The sequence below is a fragment of the Rattus norvegicus genome, chromosome 1 (genome assembly GCF_021556685.1).
Source record: "Rattus norvegicus strain SHRSP/BbbUtx chromosome 1, alternate assembly SHRSP_T2T, whole genome shotgun sequence".
NCBI classification, from domain to species: domain Eukaryota; kingdom Metazoa; phylum Chordata; class Mammalia; order Rodentia; family Muridae; genus Rattus; species Rattus norvegicus.
The window spans coordinates 118,312,018-118,329,704 of record NC_141534.1 but is presented as its reverse complement, the minus strand read 5'-3'; the positions used below and the strand labels follow the sequence as shown (position 1 = coordinate 118,329,704).

Below are 17,687 nucleotides of genomic sequence, written 5' to 3'. Positions count from 1 at the left end.
TTGAGAATGGTCCAGCAGCATGAGAGAGCCTCAGCTAGGAAATGGAGATCCTTGCTGCAAAAGTCAGGTTTTAGGAAAATCCCAGCCATATGTAGCAAGCTCAAACCTTCATAAGTGGCAAAGGACGTGGCAGGTTTTTTTTCTTAAGACAAGAACTAAGGAAATGTAAGCCATCCTCAGTTAAGAACTGTCTACTGGACATAATAAACTTTCTCATTATCTTGTTCTCCTCCAATAAGGCCTGTGGCCAAGGTTGCATCCAAGGAAAGCTCCGTCATACAACACACACATGAGCATGAATAAATACACAAAGAATGCTCACAGAGATTATAAACTTCATGGAAACACACAAACTATACAAATACCCAAAAGTCAATATAGAAGGCACGAGAAGCCCTTATAAACACAAACTGCACAGACCCAATGCACACATGAAGTACCTACACGCACAGAGGCACGGACAGGCACAGAAGTAGGCACATAACACATTTCATACATGTAGGCATAAACTACAAGATGACACAGTGCCCAGTGTCCAGCAGCCCCCAGTGCCTCCATACAGATCAGCAAAGGGTTAAGGTAGTCAGTGCAGCAGCCTAGGGAGCTGCTTCCCACTCCCCCACCATTCACAGATTTTTTAAAAATTTAAACTATTTTGTATGAGTGAGTGTGTGTGTGTGTGTGTGTGTGTGTGTGTGTGTGTGTGTGGTGTGTGTGTGTGTGTGTGTGTGTGTGTGTGTGTGTGTGTGTGTGTGTGTGTTTATGCATGCCACAGGGAACAACTCGAAGGAGTCACTTGTCTCCCAGTGACCAAGGTCGGGTCACTGGGTTCCACAGCAAGTGCCTTTACTTGCTGAGGCATCTTCCTCTCCCCCATTTGTAGGTACTTGGGTAGCTTCTATAAGTGAGCAGGACAGACAGTTCAGCCAAGCCTTATCAGGTGCCTTTCAGACTCAACAAGTTCTACTTCTGAGGCCTTCCTTGGATCAAGCCTCTGGCAGGGGAAAGCCCTTATCAGAACCTGATAAGAAACTTGTGATAAGGAGAGCCACCAGCAGGGGTCGTGCTGCCCACTGTATGTGGGCATCTCCGTACAGAGAAATGGCCTGGAGCAGCACACACAGTCACACTACCTGCAGGTGCCAGGCACTACATCGGAACGGCTGGAGCTCAGAGACTCTTGGCTCTGCCTGCAAAGTAATAGCACAAAAAGGCTTCTTGTAAAAAGGAGCTCAGTAATCGCCTGGGAAGAATCACTTATCCCTAGCTCTTGCTAGGAATATTTAGTTTTTAAAACATTCAAAGATTTATTTTAATACTCTGTGTGTGTGTGTGTGTGTGTGTGTGTGTGTGTGTGTGTGTGTGTGTGTGTTTATCCACAGAAGCTAGAAGAGGAAGTTAGATGCCCAGAAGCTAGAATTATAGGTGGTTATTAGCTGCCTAACATGGTTTCTGGAAACCAAGATGGCTCCTCTGGAAGAACAGGAAGTACTCTTGACTACTGAGCCATCATCTCTCGAGCCCCAAATTTTTTAACTTCTATTTTTTAAACAGTGTTTATCTATTCTTTGACAAGTCACACAACATACCTGGATCCTATTCACACCAACATCACCCACAGTCATCCCCAAAATATTTTTTCGCCCATCCATATCGCTCCTCTTGTTTCTTTTTATAACCCACTGAGTTCAGTTTGTACTGCCTGATGATCTTGCACAGGTCTTCGTATGTAACCACAGTTGTAATGGGATCATGGACACAGCAGGCAAGTCACATCAAGAAGGCACTCTTTGACAGAGATCCTCCCCAGTCTCCAACTCCTACAGTGTTCTGTCCCCTCTTAGGCAATGTTCTTTGTGCCTTGGGGTGTGGGCATTGACACGGATGCTCCCTTCAGGGCTGGGAACCCATAGTCACTCCTTGTTAGCCTTTTAACCAGTTGTGAGTCATTGTATTACCTGTTGCCCACTACAGAAGAAGCTTCTCCAGCCAAAGTTGAGAGTGCTGCTAGATGTTTATAAGACACAAGTTTTAAAGCAAAGCACATTACTCAGGGATGGCTATATCCAGGGGGTGCTCGCTCAGCAGGGACCAACTGTGTCTGCGGCACATGAACACTGACACCCTGGTTCCATACAAAGGAGAACCCAAGCTTGCTCCTACTGTGAAGTTTGTAGACAAGTTCTCAATTCAGACTACTTACATATCAAGTGTGGGCATGATTTATGACCACTGTGGATTACAACCTGGTTGTGGGACAGAATGCACAGGGGACCTGTTATAAGGACCATTTATAAACGTTAATAGTGCAGGCATTGCCAAATATCAGGTTCGCTGATAGCCAACAACTGTTTGCAGTAGATTCCATTTGCCAACTCTAAGGATGGACTACATGGCTTTAACCCTAAGAAAATCCTACCCTTGCCATGGACTGGCTTAGACAACCGGATCCTCATGTCCTATAACAGGTCCTATACCTCGGACCTCTGGGGAGAGATGTTGGAATGATAAGGCCCCACAAAACAGGACAAACACTCTGTGATCCAATGAAGGCACCCTTCCTTTCTTGCTCTTAATAGTCATGAGAACCACTGGGACCTGAGCACCCAAAACTATTTACATGGGGTCCAAAACTATCTACATGGGGAAACCTGTCAGAATAAATGGCCAGCCAAATGCCTATGGCCACCAGAATAGCCACAAGAGGCCAAAAAGGACTTCCATACTGATGGCAGAGTATAGAGTAGGTGACGTGTCTCCAACAGAGCTCAGGTATCACTGTTGCCTCCCTATAGCTGTAGGAAGAGTAGGAGTTATCCTAAGAACCTCTAGGGAGCCTGGGCCCCCTGTGTGCGTTTCACGCAGACTGCCCAAGGCACATAAAACTCATCTCAGGAGACAGAAAAGACTGGGGTTCCTAAACTAGACAGGAAGAGGCTCCTGGGACTTCCTGGGAAGTAGCCCCACTCACTGGCCCACCATCCCTCCAACTTTCAGCCTCCCATCCCTGGCCTAGCCACCTAACATTTAGCCTCACAAGCCTACACTACCCAAGGGTGGCTGGTGTATGTTTCATCCTGGGCAAGTCCAAGAGTTCACAAGAACCACTGACCCTGAGATCAAAAGCCCCTTAGGGCTGGTTTCTGCCAGGGGTGGTGACCTTGTACCCTGTTTCCTGCAGCCCAGGGAGGAGGAAGGAACCTGGATTAGTCAGCACCTGCACCCCTGACTGCAAGTTCTGATCCCAGGATTCAAAGCTTTCGTTCTGCTTCCTTCTCAATTGAAAAGGATTTTACCTAAACAATAAGACTTAGTGAGAAGAGAAATACTTGGGCAGAGATCACTGCTATGAAGTCTTTTCTGATTTAAAAAAAAAATGTAAGGATTAATCAGCTTATGTTAATGCCAAAACATGAGCTTTACCAAGGAGACTGGTGAAGGATCACAAGACCCCAAGCCACAAGGCCAACTTATACTCTGAGGAATCTCACACTCACGTGTTGCCCAGGCTGCTCTGGTGGATTAACCCTCATGGACAGTGTGAGTAGTTCTATGTATGAAGTGAGGCCCAGCACATTGCTCAGGCCTGGGTGCCTTTGGAGTCTCAGGGAGCCTGTCAGCTCCACTAACTGAATTCAGAGCAATTCAAAGGGGATTTCACAAAGAACTCAAGCATTTCAAAAGAGGAATTTGACATTCCGCAGACCTCTCTCCTTCAAAGGAATGTGTTTGTAAATCAAATAGCATAGAGCACATGGACTTGGGGAGCTCTCTCTCTCTCTCTCTGGAAGTCCTAGACTTCTAATTAAGCCTGAGGGTGGTACCTACCCACAATGGACAGTCAGCAGTAACCACAAACTGGGCACATACCTCACTGATTAAAGTAAATCCATGCAGGTAACATTACATCCATTGAATATTATATAAGCCAGGCATTGCCTCTGCAAAACCGCTTGTTCAGACAAACCCTGGGTTAAGTACAGCCACTGGTAGATTAAAACAAAACACTATTCATTCTTTGATAACTTCATATGTGAATACAACATTTTTTTACCTTATCCCACCAAGTGTCCTATCCTATCCCCCTATATATTTTAAAAAATTAAACTATTTTGCGTGCATATACGTTTGTTCATGCATCTACAGGATGGGTGTAGCTGGAGGATGTCTTGCAGGAGTCAGTTTTCTCCTACTATGTGGTATCCAGTGATCAAAATCAGATCATTGGGTATGGCAGCAAGTGCCTTTACCAGCTGAGACATAGCTTCCATAAATAAACCTGCCAGACAGACTCAATGGCTTTCCTAGCCAGCAAGGTCAACTTCTGAGGTCTTGCTTTGATCAAGCCTCTGGAGGGAAAAGCCCCCACTCCAACTTCTCTAGTCAGAACTTTTACTAGAAGAAAAGTCTTCTAGTAAGAAACTTCCTACACCTACTAGTGGCCTTGGCCAAGTCTTAGAGGAAAGGCAACTTACCCGCTGGGGACAATAGAGGAGTTCATCTGTGCAAGGAAACCAGCTGTTGACAGGAATCATAATGGTGAAGCGTATGGCGCATTGGCATTCCTAGAATTTGGTTTGTCCCTAAGGGTTCACATGTTAGAAGCTGAGTTTTCAATGGGCAAGGTTAGTAAAAGGAATTGAGAGGTAAAGCGTAGTGGAAGGCTCTAAGGTCACTGTTGTGTCTGCAGAAGAGATGGTGGTAGATAGGTACTGACTTTTAAAACGGCTTTTTATGAAAGAGCCAACTGATCCTTCCTTGGCTCTCACCTTGAGACATAATCTTCCTTGTACCCACATGTGCATGTGATTGTGATACTGCCATGAAGTCATCACCAGAGCTAAGCAGAGTAAAATTATCTCCTACCCCCTATCTTCCTTCCAACTCTTTTGAGAAAGGATCTGCTGTGTGTTCCTCTGGGTTGGTCAGTCATGACTATCACTATCAGGGATAGTTTGTTCATGTGCAGAAGACCCTCAAGAGATCCAGCCTACTAACATTCCCCCTAGGGAAATAGGGAAGGTGCACGTGGCTCTCAAGACTCTTGAGAGACTCACAGGAATCACAATGCTGATTGATGGAGCTCATGAAGTTAACAAGCCTTCACAATATTCTCAGATATCACTCACTTTTCTGAGGTTATATTGTAATAATTAATAATCCATGCAAGAAAGATACAGACAACCATGCTGGTTAAAAGTATAGTAGTCCTTTATTGGCCAGTGACCAAAAGCATGCTCATGCCTCAGTTTCTTGGTGCCAAAGCTCAGGGGTACAGACTTTTTAAAGACAAAAGTACAAAGAGCATAATTTATACCAAAAGTTGGATGAGGGTAATCAGAGTAAAGCTTGAAACATTCATTTCTGGCAGAACACTATTTCAAACACTACATGACATTTATTTCTGACTTATCCCATCTTTAGTTATTTTAGTTTGTTAAGTTTGCATAAACTTTACTTACTTTGGTTAATACCCTTGGGCCATAGTCAAGGTCATGGAAATCTCAAATGTGTTGCCAAGGTATATGTGACTATTGTGAGGGTAAAAACTGAGAATGTCTAAGCAAACAAAAACTGGAGTCAGGACAAGATAGTATTACCTGAGTCACTTCAATATATGAGATGAACAATTAACAGGAGGGAACTCTTCAGTAGCGTAGCTGCCTAAAACTTATTCCCGAGATAGTTCAGTCCACAAACCAATCCTCACTTGCTAAGAATGGACCTTTTGCTTGGAATCCTAGATATACAATCACTAAAGACACTATATGGAGGGTTGTAAAATACAGAAAAACTCAGGCTAGGACTGAGCTAGAAGTTCCCTATTGGCTGGCATTTGTAGTTCCAAAAGGTGCCATGCAGGCTACAGAGATTAGTCACCAACGGTTCAGCTTGGCTATGGACCCTTGTGTATTACACTGCTGGCATGTCTTGCAAGACGCTCCTGCTGTTGCAATTTAGAACAACTGTTACTTTCCAATTGTGTTTAGAGTTAGCTCCAGAGGAGGGACTCATGTTTGGCACCATAAACCTGAGGTAGGGAAACCAATACTCTGCAAATACGCTATTGTTTTGTTAAATAAGTATAATGTCTTTATCAAATTATTTTCTAAGCATTTGCATTTGTGTCCATAGATGACTCAGCTGTCAGTTGTAGTGGGAGGCAACACCTTAGAGTAACTGGTAGCAGTTACTGCATATGCTCCTATGAAGTCAAAATGCCTATCTGTCACTGTAGTCTATACTGTTGCTGTAGTGTAGCAGCCTAATGTCCAACTGTAAATGGAAGAAAACAATCTGGACAGCCCATTCCCATCAAGACTCACCTACAGAAGAGGGGTTAGAAATAATGTAAGAGCTGGAAGATGATGGTCTGTGATGTATGTCCTCAGGTTGAATACAACCATTGTCCTCAATTGGAGTAGCTGTAATTACCCTCCTGAGATGAAGACTATTAATATTCACTCACGGATACCTGGAGAGGGCTCAGAAGGCTCACAGTGCTGACAAGATTCTCATGCAGTCAGGCTCTGCCTTCTCTGAGGTAATAGAAGAGGTAAACCATTGACTGGGAAGAGGGAATCTTCAGGAATGTAGCTGCCTTTAAGTTGCCCAGGTGTGATTTGGTTGTCATTTTGACACATCTGGGAAGCGGAACCCTCAATGAGGAACTGCCTCCATCAGACTGACCTACGGGCATTTTCTTGATTGCTAATTGATGCAAGAGGGCCCGGTGCACTTCAAGCCAGAACCATCCCTAAGCAGGTGAAGGGCAGCGGAAAGTGAGCCTGAAAGCAGGGCTCAGCTTCCCTAGATGATGATCTGTAAGATGAGGTCAGACCTTTCCTCCCCAACTTGTTTTTGGTCACAGTAATTTATCGAGGCTCAGAAATTTAAGTAGAAGACCAGGAGATTCACACATTGCAACCCATGCTGTTAGAGCGGAGCTCTTCAGGGTTGTGGTTGGCTATAAAGCCCAGGGGAATTTCCAGTGATCTGTCTTTTGAACCAGGCATGCTTGCTCCTTGTCACTCCCATAAAGTCTACAGTTTACCAAACTGGACTGAGCAGAACCCTTTCTTTGGTCTACTGGTGTCTACCTGAGGTGAATGGAATTTTTAAAAATATCCCCGCAGGGAGTCATGAAAGGTAGTCAAGCTAACCTTTCACCCACAATCTTTCTGCCTCAGGCTTCCAAGTGCTCTAGCATTAAAGGCTAAATCTATCTTCTTCATGAAATTAGCTCCAGGTATTTTGTTATGATTAATAGAAAATAGATTACTCTGTAGAACCACGCTGCTTGTAAATTCAAGCAGATTGCAGGCTTTTGTGTATTCTAAATACATAATCTACTACTGCTTTTATTAGTAGTAAAACAACCAAGATGTATCAAATCAACCAATCTGCAATTCAAAACACTGGTGAAACCTCACAACACACATTATCAAGTGTGACTAAAGAGCTGGATCCTCCCAAATGGCCTGTCTTCACTACAGTAGGGTTTTCAGCACACATTTAGATCTACCAAAATGAACTGTGACTTCTTAAGTTGCATGAGGTTAAAAAGTTGGAAGAGTTAGTTGTCCTGTATCCTCTTGGACCAAAATGAAGCAGCTATGACTAAGAATCAAAGACAACTCAGTCTTAGTTTACAATTAATTTTTGCAAAAACTGCCTTCCAACATGAACTACAAATTTTTGACTCAATCAGGTACTAGATCTCAAGATCTACCATATTAAGGCCTGCCAGCCAGTTCTTCTATGCTATGCTCTAGTCTTCCATTTGCAGAGAACTTACCAGACACAGCAAATCCAACCCAATGGCAAATAGGGCCAAGGGTGCACCTGACCCATACAGTGGGGCCAGACATTGGGACTGGGCTTGAGGGCATCTTTAAAGTTAGAGAAAGGAGCTCTCAGGGTCCCTGGGCCTCCTCGGGTCCTGAGAGCAGCTATCTTAATAAGTGCCTCAGTGCTTTGTCACTGAGTATGGTTTGGTTGTAGCAGATCCATATGTGCTAGTCTAATTGGTTAAGAAAGCTCAGCCTACAATTTTGTGACACATGTTTTATTTATAGGGGATTAAAATTTTGGCATAAACATGACATAGACATTAAATACACTTTCCATGATAGAAATTATATTGTCCACCAAAATGCCTCAATCACATAATGCATATGTTAAAATGGTACACCTGGGAGGAGGGGGCCTGAATGGCATTTTTGTTTTCTGTTCTAAGTAACTTTTAAATGCACTGAAGAAATAATAATTTAATGTTCAAAAAGCTTTTAATAAACAAATTCAGAGTAAAATTAGTTGAAATATTTATAATATGATTTCATCATTACACAGTATTTTCAATATACAATCAAGATGACACTGCAAAGGAAAAAGAAGGAATCTATTGCACCCACAAGTAGAAAGGCTTTATTTTAGTGATGCTGTTCTGTGTCCATATAAACATTTACACTGTAGTAAACACTGGGTCCTATAGGTAATGCAGCATTATGGGGAAGAAGTGCCCCATGAGTTCCTCATGCACAGGCTCATCTTGCTGTTGTCCTACCACGCAGTGCTCTCAGACAGCCAGTTTCTCTCTCTTCCACACACTTCAAGGAGTGATATTCTTCATCGAGTACACTCGACATTTACAATTTACACAGCAGGACTCTTCCTGCTTGTTCAGCCACATCCCTTCCTGATGGTATTTCCATCTTAGTGTCCTGTCAAGTAGTCTTGTGTAGAGTCTGAAGCAAAAGAGTCAGCGTCCTCATTATCTGAGTCCTCACTGCTGTCATCGGCAGCTGGCTCTCCAGTGAGAGCTATGCGGGCATAGTCATCTGTGTCTATGGACTTGCAAAAGTGGATGGCATACTTGAGCTTTTCCTCAAGCACCTGCTTGCAGGAATACCTGGGCAACTTTAGCAGAAAGAAGCATGTGTAGGATTCTGGAAGGAAGTGATCAGGAGGGTTGTATTTATCTAAGACCTGTTGGTAAAGAATATTAATAAGAGTGTGGTGAGGATAAGTAAAACTCTGCATTATTTTACTGTGTTCACATCATTATTACAGAAACTATATATTTGGCTAGAAATAAAAGCATTAAGAAAATGTAGAATTGAACCAATTCTAGATATATATAAAAAAAAGTAACTCATCTCTAGGACCAGCAATAAGAGAAGCAAACCAATTTTACTGTGACCCCTGATATCACCAAGCAGTCACATGAAGGTAGGCAATGGGACAGACCAACCCATTATCTCCTACTGGTGTAGCTAAAGCCCTATCACCTAGCTGACACTAGTCTATGAATGGGGCATGAGACTGGCGTCCACTACTTGACCACCAGAGGACATTCTTTCTAAGAGCACTAACCAATAGTGATTGGCACCTACAGATCAAGATACTAGAAAGCCACAAACAAATCTTTACTGTTGTTTTAGAAAAACTGTTTGCTATCAAAGATGTTCCCGAAAGATGGATATTTTGATGACCGGGCACAGATGTGCCTCCAGGACTATTGCTACCATGGTCTCAGGACAGAGAAGATTGTTAGGTCTGGTTTTCCCTCCTCAGTGACCTTAAAAGGTAAACTGAGCTTGTTTAAATCACCAGACCATTGAGTTCTAAGACAAATTTATTCTCAAATATATGAACAATCTCATTCTTTTCTGTTAATAGCTAGCATATTTAGTGATCTACCCAATCCAACTAGAAAATCAAACAAATGCTTTATAAAATATGTGTATTCGGGGCTGGGGAGATGGCTTAGTGTTTAAAAGCACTGACTGCTCTTCTAGAGGTCCTGAGTTCAATCCCCAGCAACCACATGGTGGCTCACAACCATCCATAATGAGATCTGATGCCCTCTTCTAGTGTGTCTGAAGACAGTGATGGTATACTCATATAATTAATACATTAAGTAATTTAAAAAAGTATGTGTATTCAAAATACATGCTGGAGTTCACAATAGTATGTACTAGTTATGACATAGATACACTCTGCAAAAATAGGTTATAGTGTTCAAGGCCTTTAATTGTAAAATTCAAAGATTATAGGCCTAGGTATTTCCCATTTTCATTTGCGGAATCTATTTTCTCACTGCTCTGAAGCAGTACACAAGTTACTTCCACTGATGTCAATACAGAGCTCTGTGATCCTGGTGAGGAGCCTACCTGGATGACAAAGTCTCTGCCCCGGAAGTCAGCAATGGTCCTGGGCAGCCTTGTCCGGCCCCATACAAAGCGAAGAAAGAGGGAGCGTTCCGTGTTAGAGAAAGACTCCATCACCTCCCAGAACCACTGGACCAAGGATGCAGAAGGCTCAATCCCTTTATATGTTGCCACTGACTTTAAAAGATGCAGTGGGATGTCCGGGCTCCCACATACCTAGGAAAAACATCCTATTAGATCAGGCTCATACTTAAATCTTTTTTTTTTTTTTGGTCACTTCAATATACATCTAATCCTCTTTTTCCGTAATGAGATTCCTACAATCTCAGGAGAACATGTGTGCCCCTCTGAACCTCAGCACCCCGCGGGCAAACTGTGCTGTCATTTCATTCACTATCATAGTCCAGCCTTAGCTTTCCACATGGAAGGTTTAAGTAGAGACCACACGAGCGGGCTAGTGTATCAAGGCAGCTCTTGGCAGCACAGAGCAGCCACTTACCATTGTCTCCAATTCGTATCCAGTGAAAAGAGAGAGAAGAGGTACAGGCACAACTCGAGCCATCCCTTCCCGGACAGCAGCCACTTGATCATCAAATTCATGGAGTCTTAAAAGAACAGAAACAAAAATAACCAAATCTTCCTTACACCTGTATCTACGTTTACTGGGCACTTTGTTCTGCTGGTACCAATCTTTACACATGAGTACTGCTACCACACACACCACAGGAGAGGATTGAGAGGATGGTTCTGGGCGATGTTCTTCATATACAACACTACTGGGATCTCGCCCAAACTGGTGTGCAGGACATAAACTCAATTAACTACAGTCACACGCACAATGCAAAGACTGTCAGAAGTCGGTGCTGGGTATGACAGTGCCAGTACCATACTTCACAGAGGCTATAATGTCAGGGTACAGTCATACTTGGCTCTGTGCAGGCTACTCTGTGTTGGCATGGCCCCAACTATATCCCTGTCTAAGGAGCTGACAAAGAAAAGTATAGAAGGGCACAAAGATCTGATATCCCTGTGGGGACTGTCCCCTAAATGAGAACATTATATTTACCTCATTATTTTACTGAAACCTAGAAATTTCAACTGGGAATAAGTACTGTGAAAACAAGCCAGAAAATAAAATTCATAACAAAGATTAGCAATAGTTGATGAAAAATGAGTACACTTTTATGTATGATACCTCTAAAAAAAAGTAAACACCCAAGTAACTGTAATCTGCTACTTTTGTTATTTATTAGGTCAAAGCAATAAAGAGACAGATGATCACAAACCTGTAGTTTATTGCCAGCCGGACATATTCTGCACGGTTGTCCAGGGTGATGTGCGTGTGCTTGGAGCTTAGCTGGATGTCCTGGCCACTGGCACTCGGCACAGTGAAGGGCAGGCTCATAGCCTCAAACTCCTCTGAAGTGGCTTCATTGTCACGAATGTACATAAGCCCAGGAATAAAATCTTTATCAACCTGTCAAAGAGAAACACAGTATACATGCTAAACCTGGGTTGTTCTCCTATCACAGAGCTCAGTCCAATCCAAGCACAGACAACCATATCTAACTTAATCTAAAGAAGAAGAAAAAGGGACTTCTGCGAGGAAGTACTTCACCCAAGGAGCTAAAGAAAGATCCAGAGAGTTCTTTAGTGTACTGTTTTACTGCTGAGAAAACAACTAAATGGTGGGTGACTGATACTCCCCTAAACCCTAAAGAGCATAAAAAGCACGTGGCTCAGGGATACCAGACTGTCTGCCCTATCACTGGACTGGTTCCTTCCTGGGATCCTGAGGTGTAGCCCAGCTCTGCACATGATAGTGATCTTCCTTATCTATCAGGCTACATCAGTTGCTTAGCAACACAAACCGCATATTATACCAACTCTCTCGGAGCCACACTTTTCTCTGCTCTAGGAAGTGGTCAGAGGCGAGCTGCTTTCATATACCCATGAGTGTACATCAGGTACCCAGAAAAGTCAAAGCCCCTTTATAAGACCCACAGCCCAGATCTATTACCTCGCTCAGGTCTGCAATGGTGAGGCTCATCCCAGCCAGCTGCTTCCAAACAGGCTCAGCAAGATTCAAACTCAGTGGGCTCCCGGTTCGGATGGCAATGCCCAATAACACCCCTGATTGTTCAAAACAGAAGGCCAGAACATACTTGGAATGGATGAAGAGTTGCTTCTTGCTTGTTCAAACATGCCTTGGAGTTATCAGCTCTACACTGAGGCCACAGACCTCTAAACCAGAACCACCCAAATGAGAGCTAGTCCCACCATGAAACATCAGGTTCTACTCAAAACTTACTTCCTTTTCTTCCTATAACACAAGTTGCTAACTCTCCTTATTCTTTTCATACACAGGATTAAACCACAGTATGCCAACTCTTGTCCCTTTGATGGGAAAGCAAAGAGATGGATCCCTCCAAGAAGGTGGATGTTCTGGTAATGGGTAGTGGTAGGGTAAGGAGCCCTGTGAGAGCACTCTGCACAGACTCAGACAATGAGTAACAGGCCTGCTGCCAATGCCATCTCTCTCCATGAGTTTCAGATAGGTTTAGAAAACAAACAGTATTTCAGATCCTCTGCATGTCAAAGAAAGCATATAGCATTGAACACACAGTCACTCCTGCCTAACTATAAATCCCTAAAGCTGTACAAAGAATGGTCATAACTTATGCTAGCTCACCACTACCAAGTCCTTAACACTGGGCACAAAATGAACCTTTTCTCCTCCACAATGCTGGTAAATGCATGAAAATCATTTTTTCATCGCCAATGTCTCAAAATCTAAACATAGGTATTTATAATGCCCACTGTTGTCGAGATAGACAAGAGCTGCTACACTAACTTAAGGGTGGTACCGGCCCTCCACAGCAGTATGACACACAACTGAGGCCCACCTAGGAATCGGAACATGCTGCAGTGCACTGGTGCCCGGGTGGCAGGGTTCAACAGGTAACAGTCTCTGTTGGCACCAGACTCATCCCTTCCATTGGGAGTCACAATCAGAAGGGGGGTGAGTCCGTTTTGTAGCTCCTCACAAATCTCTGCTATGGATTCACTGTAGCCACCCCCACAGTCATCCACGGATTCACCTGGAAGCAAAGGAGAATCAGTAACACATGGGCTACCCAAGAGCACCAGCAGAAACAGCACCAGGAAGGTGGCTACTCTCATCCTCTGCATATGATACTCATGTACTACTTGGCTTGCTACCCCCCATACCCCCTCTCCCAGGCAAGTAAGTTCTACAGATATGCACAGAAAGTCTCACCAACAAACTTGACTTTCCAGACTCGGTGAGGAAGGAGAAGGCTGTCAGGACTGAAGGAACTCATCTTAGCACACATCTGCCCAAAGACAGACTTGGTGCCATCGGGACCAGCTAAACCACCTTTGCTCCGGGAGCGTTTAACCTACAGAGGAAATGAGTGAAAAGCATAAGACATTGGGGCAGCAGAGAACACCATGGAAGCAGCTATAGAGAAGCCTGTATATAAGATCCTCAAAACTCCTCCCCTTCACTCAATACTCTGAGACCCTCTCTGCCGCTGGGGACTGGCCTGCTCTAACACCTCACACACATTTGAGTTCCTTCTAAGTTAACACCTGCGTGACTTCTGCCATAAGCAGGTCCCATAAGGAGGGGCAGTTACGTTCCTACCTCCAGCAAATAAAAGCAAATCCCTGGACAAAGAAACTGAGGGTTTTGCCTGATGGTCTCTGCACCTCACTTGTGGACTTTCCCAAAGCTCCAGTTCTGAGTCAGTAGCAAACTCTGTAGCTTCCTTGCCATAGAACCAATGTGCCAGCAACTGATGCACACAGAGCTCTACTACAAACACTGCACAAGACAGCAGTCTGCCTGTGGCATTTGAACAAACACACTTGCAAGCAATGATTATGCCACCATCACTATTCATGCAGGGCTGGAGGCAAGGTGGTGTTCATAACTGCCTTCGTGTGGATTTTCATACTTGGCCCATCAATGACTACAACTCTAACTACCACTACTTCACTACACAGTCCTTGTGGACTGAGACGGGAATGCAGAACTTACACCTATACCAAGGTTTTAAAGGCCAAGACCAGATGTACTACTGTAGCCATGGTAACAGCCTCCCTTTATTCACTCTGCTGACCTGGGTGCAACTCCAGTGACTGCACTTGTCACCACTCACTCTCCACAAACTAACGCCGGGGAGATCAGACAAAACCTAATGCTGGTGTGGGTTTGGCTCCTCCTTCAGTTTCTAGCCTCAGCTGCTCGATGTACGAGGATGACAACATGCAAAGTCTAAGAAAAACTGTCCATGCGATCATAATTTTTTTTTTCCATTTCTTTTTTTCAGAGCTGGGGACCAAACTCAGGGCCTTGTGCTTGCTAGGCAAGCACTCTACCACTGAGCTAAATCCCCAACCCCGTGATCATAATTTTATTGTATATTTTCCTCCAGTAAAATTTTACCATTTGTAGCCAACTTTCAGTAAATTCCAGGTCAAAGCTATAGTTCCCTAAAGAATGAACTTTTCTCTGTACCATACACTTAGCTGCATGTCTACAAAGGCTCTTCCCTTTAAACTGCACAGCAACCCTTAAAGGGATCTGTGATCCCCAGAGGAGACCAGCTCCCATGATGCTATGGATATAGCACTGCAGCTACCTCGGGGCAGCCATGGATAGCACTAACGACTGGAGCTCATCTGCCTGTGGTTTCTACAAAAAGTGAGCACCACATGGACACATTTAAAACTGACAGTAAATGAACTTACATATAGGTGGTACTTTTCCTGGACAACAGAAGCACAGGTGACTTTAGCTGATGTTAATATGAGTTTTCCTAATTTTCCCAAAATGAGCATGAGCTAATTCTGTAGTGAATGTAAGCCTGGAGTGGTAGTACTATATTCCCAGCACTTGGGGGGCTAATGTCTGAGGCCAGTTTGAGATATACAGCAAGACCCTGTCTCAACAACCTCCACCCTTCATTTAAAAAAAAAAAAGCTCAACCCCTCAACCAAAAAATCATGTTAAATGATTTTTATAGACACTAATTTTTCAGAATTCCCACTAACCAAACAGCACTATTTTCATAACAATAAAAACTCACCAGGGAGCTGAGCTGAGGTCCCACTCCTCCCTGAGAGCCTATTGATAGTTAATGGTTACTAGATGCAGAGGGTGCCACTCTCTTCAATAAAAGGGCCATTGATAACTAGTAAGCTGACCTATGATCCAGTAAATAACTGCAATGTGTGCTCATGCAAAAGTTTCACAAAATTAAATTCAGTAGGTCACACAAGTACCAAAGTCAGGAAAGTACATGGGGACTTGTAGGAAAGAAGCAGATTTCAGCAGCAGAGGCTGGGAGTGGGACATAAGAGAAAGTAATGGGTGGGGGGTTGACTAAAATTCATTATATAAAACAAAAGAAAAACCTCCCCAGGAAAATGAGCTATGTATTATGAATCTCTTTAGTCCCTTCCTGTGGGCAGTATTAATCCTTCCTGAGTTTCATGAAACTAGTGCAGAACACCATCACCATAGATGTCAACACCAGGACAGTGCGGCCAATCTGACTTAGTGCTGTCACCATGAATTCACCTTAGACTTATTAAGAATATGATCTGGTAGAAAACAATTCTATTCCAACATTTGTGGAGAGCATTCTACTCTTAAGATATAATACTACACTAACTGTAGGTTCTCATGCCCAAAGACTGTAGCTGATGGAGGTGCCCCAGATGTCAGTTTTCACTGCACACCATTCTGAGGATGTTTGTGTGTTTTTTCTCAATCTGTCAGGTTTTTTTCACACATATTGACCATTTTTAAACACAAAAGTAGGAACATAAAGACCAGCAGGAAACAGATATTACTGGAAATCTGCAAAGAAAAAAGCAAGCAGTAGCATGCCCACTGCAGGACTTTAGGCTCAAGCAGTCAGGGCCTCATTGATCCCTCCAGCCACAGACATCCCAGTAAGAGTCCTGGCTCCAAGGAGCCTGTAGGTCTGTCTAAGACAGGAACCTGACCCAGGAATGTACAGTTTTCCTTGTCTTGCAAACTTTAGGATGCTCGTCATCCAAGGTGGGGAAATAAAAGCTTTTTTATAGACCCAATTAAACAGCCCATTTATTTGTGGAACTAGAGGACCAAATTACAAGCTAGCACTAGATACCGTGACGTTCATCACTAGAGACACCAGTACTACCAATGTGGTCACATGTGCTGTCCAACAAAGGACAAGAGTTTGATCTCTTAATCCAAAATGCCCCCAAGTACAATTCAGAAAAAATTCTCGTCATGTAATCACCATCAGGATAAAAATCATGTGTTAATACAAAGGTTCAGTAACAAAGAATTTGTTCTTCATGGCTCTCTATTTCTGATCTGAGAGGCGAGGCTAATTTCATTTGCGTATTAAATGTCAAATGCCATGCACTATCATAATCACTGACTGGGATTCCTCTGGATTTTAATTAAAAATTTCAAAGAATAAGTTTATGTGTACTTAGAAGCAGTGTTAATTCAGAAATGGCCTGACTTCTCTTCTTTTTCATGAGACAATGTTAGCAATACTGGCTTATTAAACTAGAAAACTCTCAGTCAGGAGGTTATAAAAGGCTCACAGGAACGTAAACTGTTACACGTAAAAAAATGCAGCAATTTACAAGAGTGACTTAGCTTTATGTATAACAAATACACAAAGGCCACATAGAAGAGTGGCCATTATCACCTTGTGGGGAAAATATTGCTGCTTCTCCCTTTACCTTTTTAAAATTTCTCTTTGTCTGTGCTTTTGGGGTATGCCAAGTAGATCCTTTTTATTTTCATACAAAGGGCCCCTAAAGCCTCTGCATCACAGAGCAGTGCACACAGAAAGCCTGCTCCATAAGCCCATGAGTGCTGCCATCCCTCAAGACTGCAGGCACTCACTTGTACCCTGAAAGTATCACTTGTACAACTGTCAGATGGAGAGAGCTACCTGGATGCGGTTCAGCTCCACCACAGGCCCATGCTGACGATCTCGCACCATAGTTGCTTGTACTACCTTTCTGAAAGCTGCTTCCTAAAACATAAAAAACAAACAGAGTTTAGGGTCGAAATAGAAATCATCGTGTCTGAGAACCATGCCTCTATTTCTGAAAGTCAGACTTCCCTGAGAACAGAAAATGGCTCCTTTTTAAGTAGCTTAGCAAGCGATGTAGACAACTAGAAAGCTTACAAGCATGACTGACAGCTGAGCAAGTCCCTCAGGAAGAACAGACCAGAGGGCTGAGGCATGGCAAATGCCTGCTCCAACTCTAGAAGACTGAGGATTCCCTGCCAAACTACATCTCAATAGCAACAGGGTCTGATGTTCAAACTCTTAACTGCACCACAGAGCAGCTGCTGAGTCAAGGATCTCATGGATCCAGCCAGACCTGGGGTAGAGAACACACTGTAAGCATACACTGAAAGATGCCAGGGTGAAGATAGCCAGGAGAGTGTTGGCATGACAGTAA

General features: G+C 43.4%; 1 protein-coding gene across 3 annotated transcripts in view; it reads right to left on the bottom strand.

Annotated features, from left to right (window-relative positions):
* Nucleotides 1-8,052: 8,052 nt before the first annotated feature.
* Nucleotides 8,053-17,687, bottom strand: part of Herc2 (HECT and RLD domain containing E3 ubiquitin protein ligase 2) — a 203,204-nt gene continuing 193,569 nt past the window's right edge. For all 3 annotated transcript variants that reach the window (XM_087556934.1, NM_001444180.1, XM_087556945.1), the window contains 8 exon segments: nt 17,168-17,251; nt 13,453-13,594; nt 13,079-13,273; nt 12,193-12,305; nt 11,459-11,649; nt 10,672-10,777; nt 10,176-10,388; nt 8,053-8,988 (listed from right to left, as the gene is read on the bottom strand). In XM_087556934.1, the coding sequence (XP_087413060.1) occupies nt 8,716-8,988; nt 10,176-10,388; nt 10,672-10,777; nt 11,459-11,649; nt 12,193-12,305; nt 13,079-13,273; nt 13,453-13,594; nt 17,168-17,251 (1,317 nt within the window). In that variant the 3' untranslated portion in view covers nt 8,053-8,715.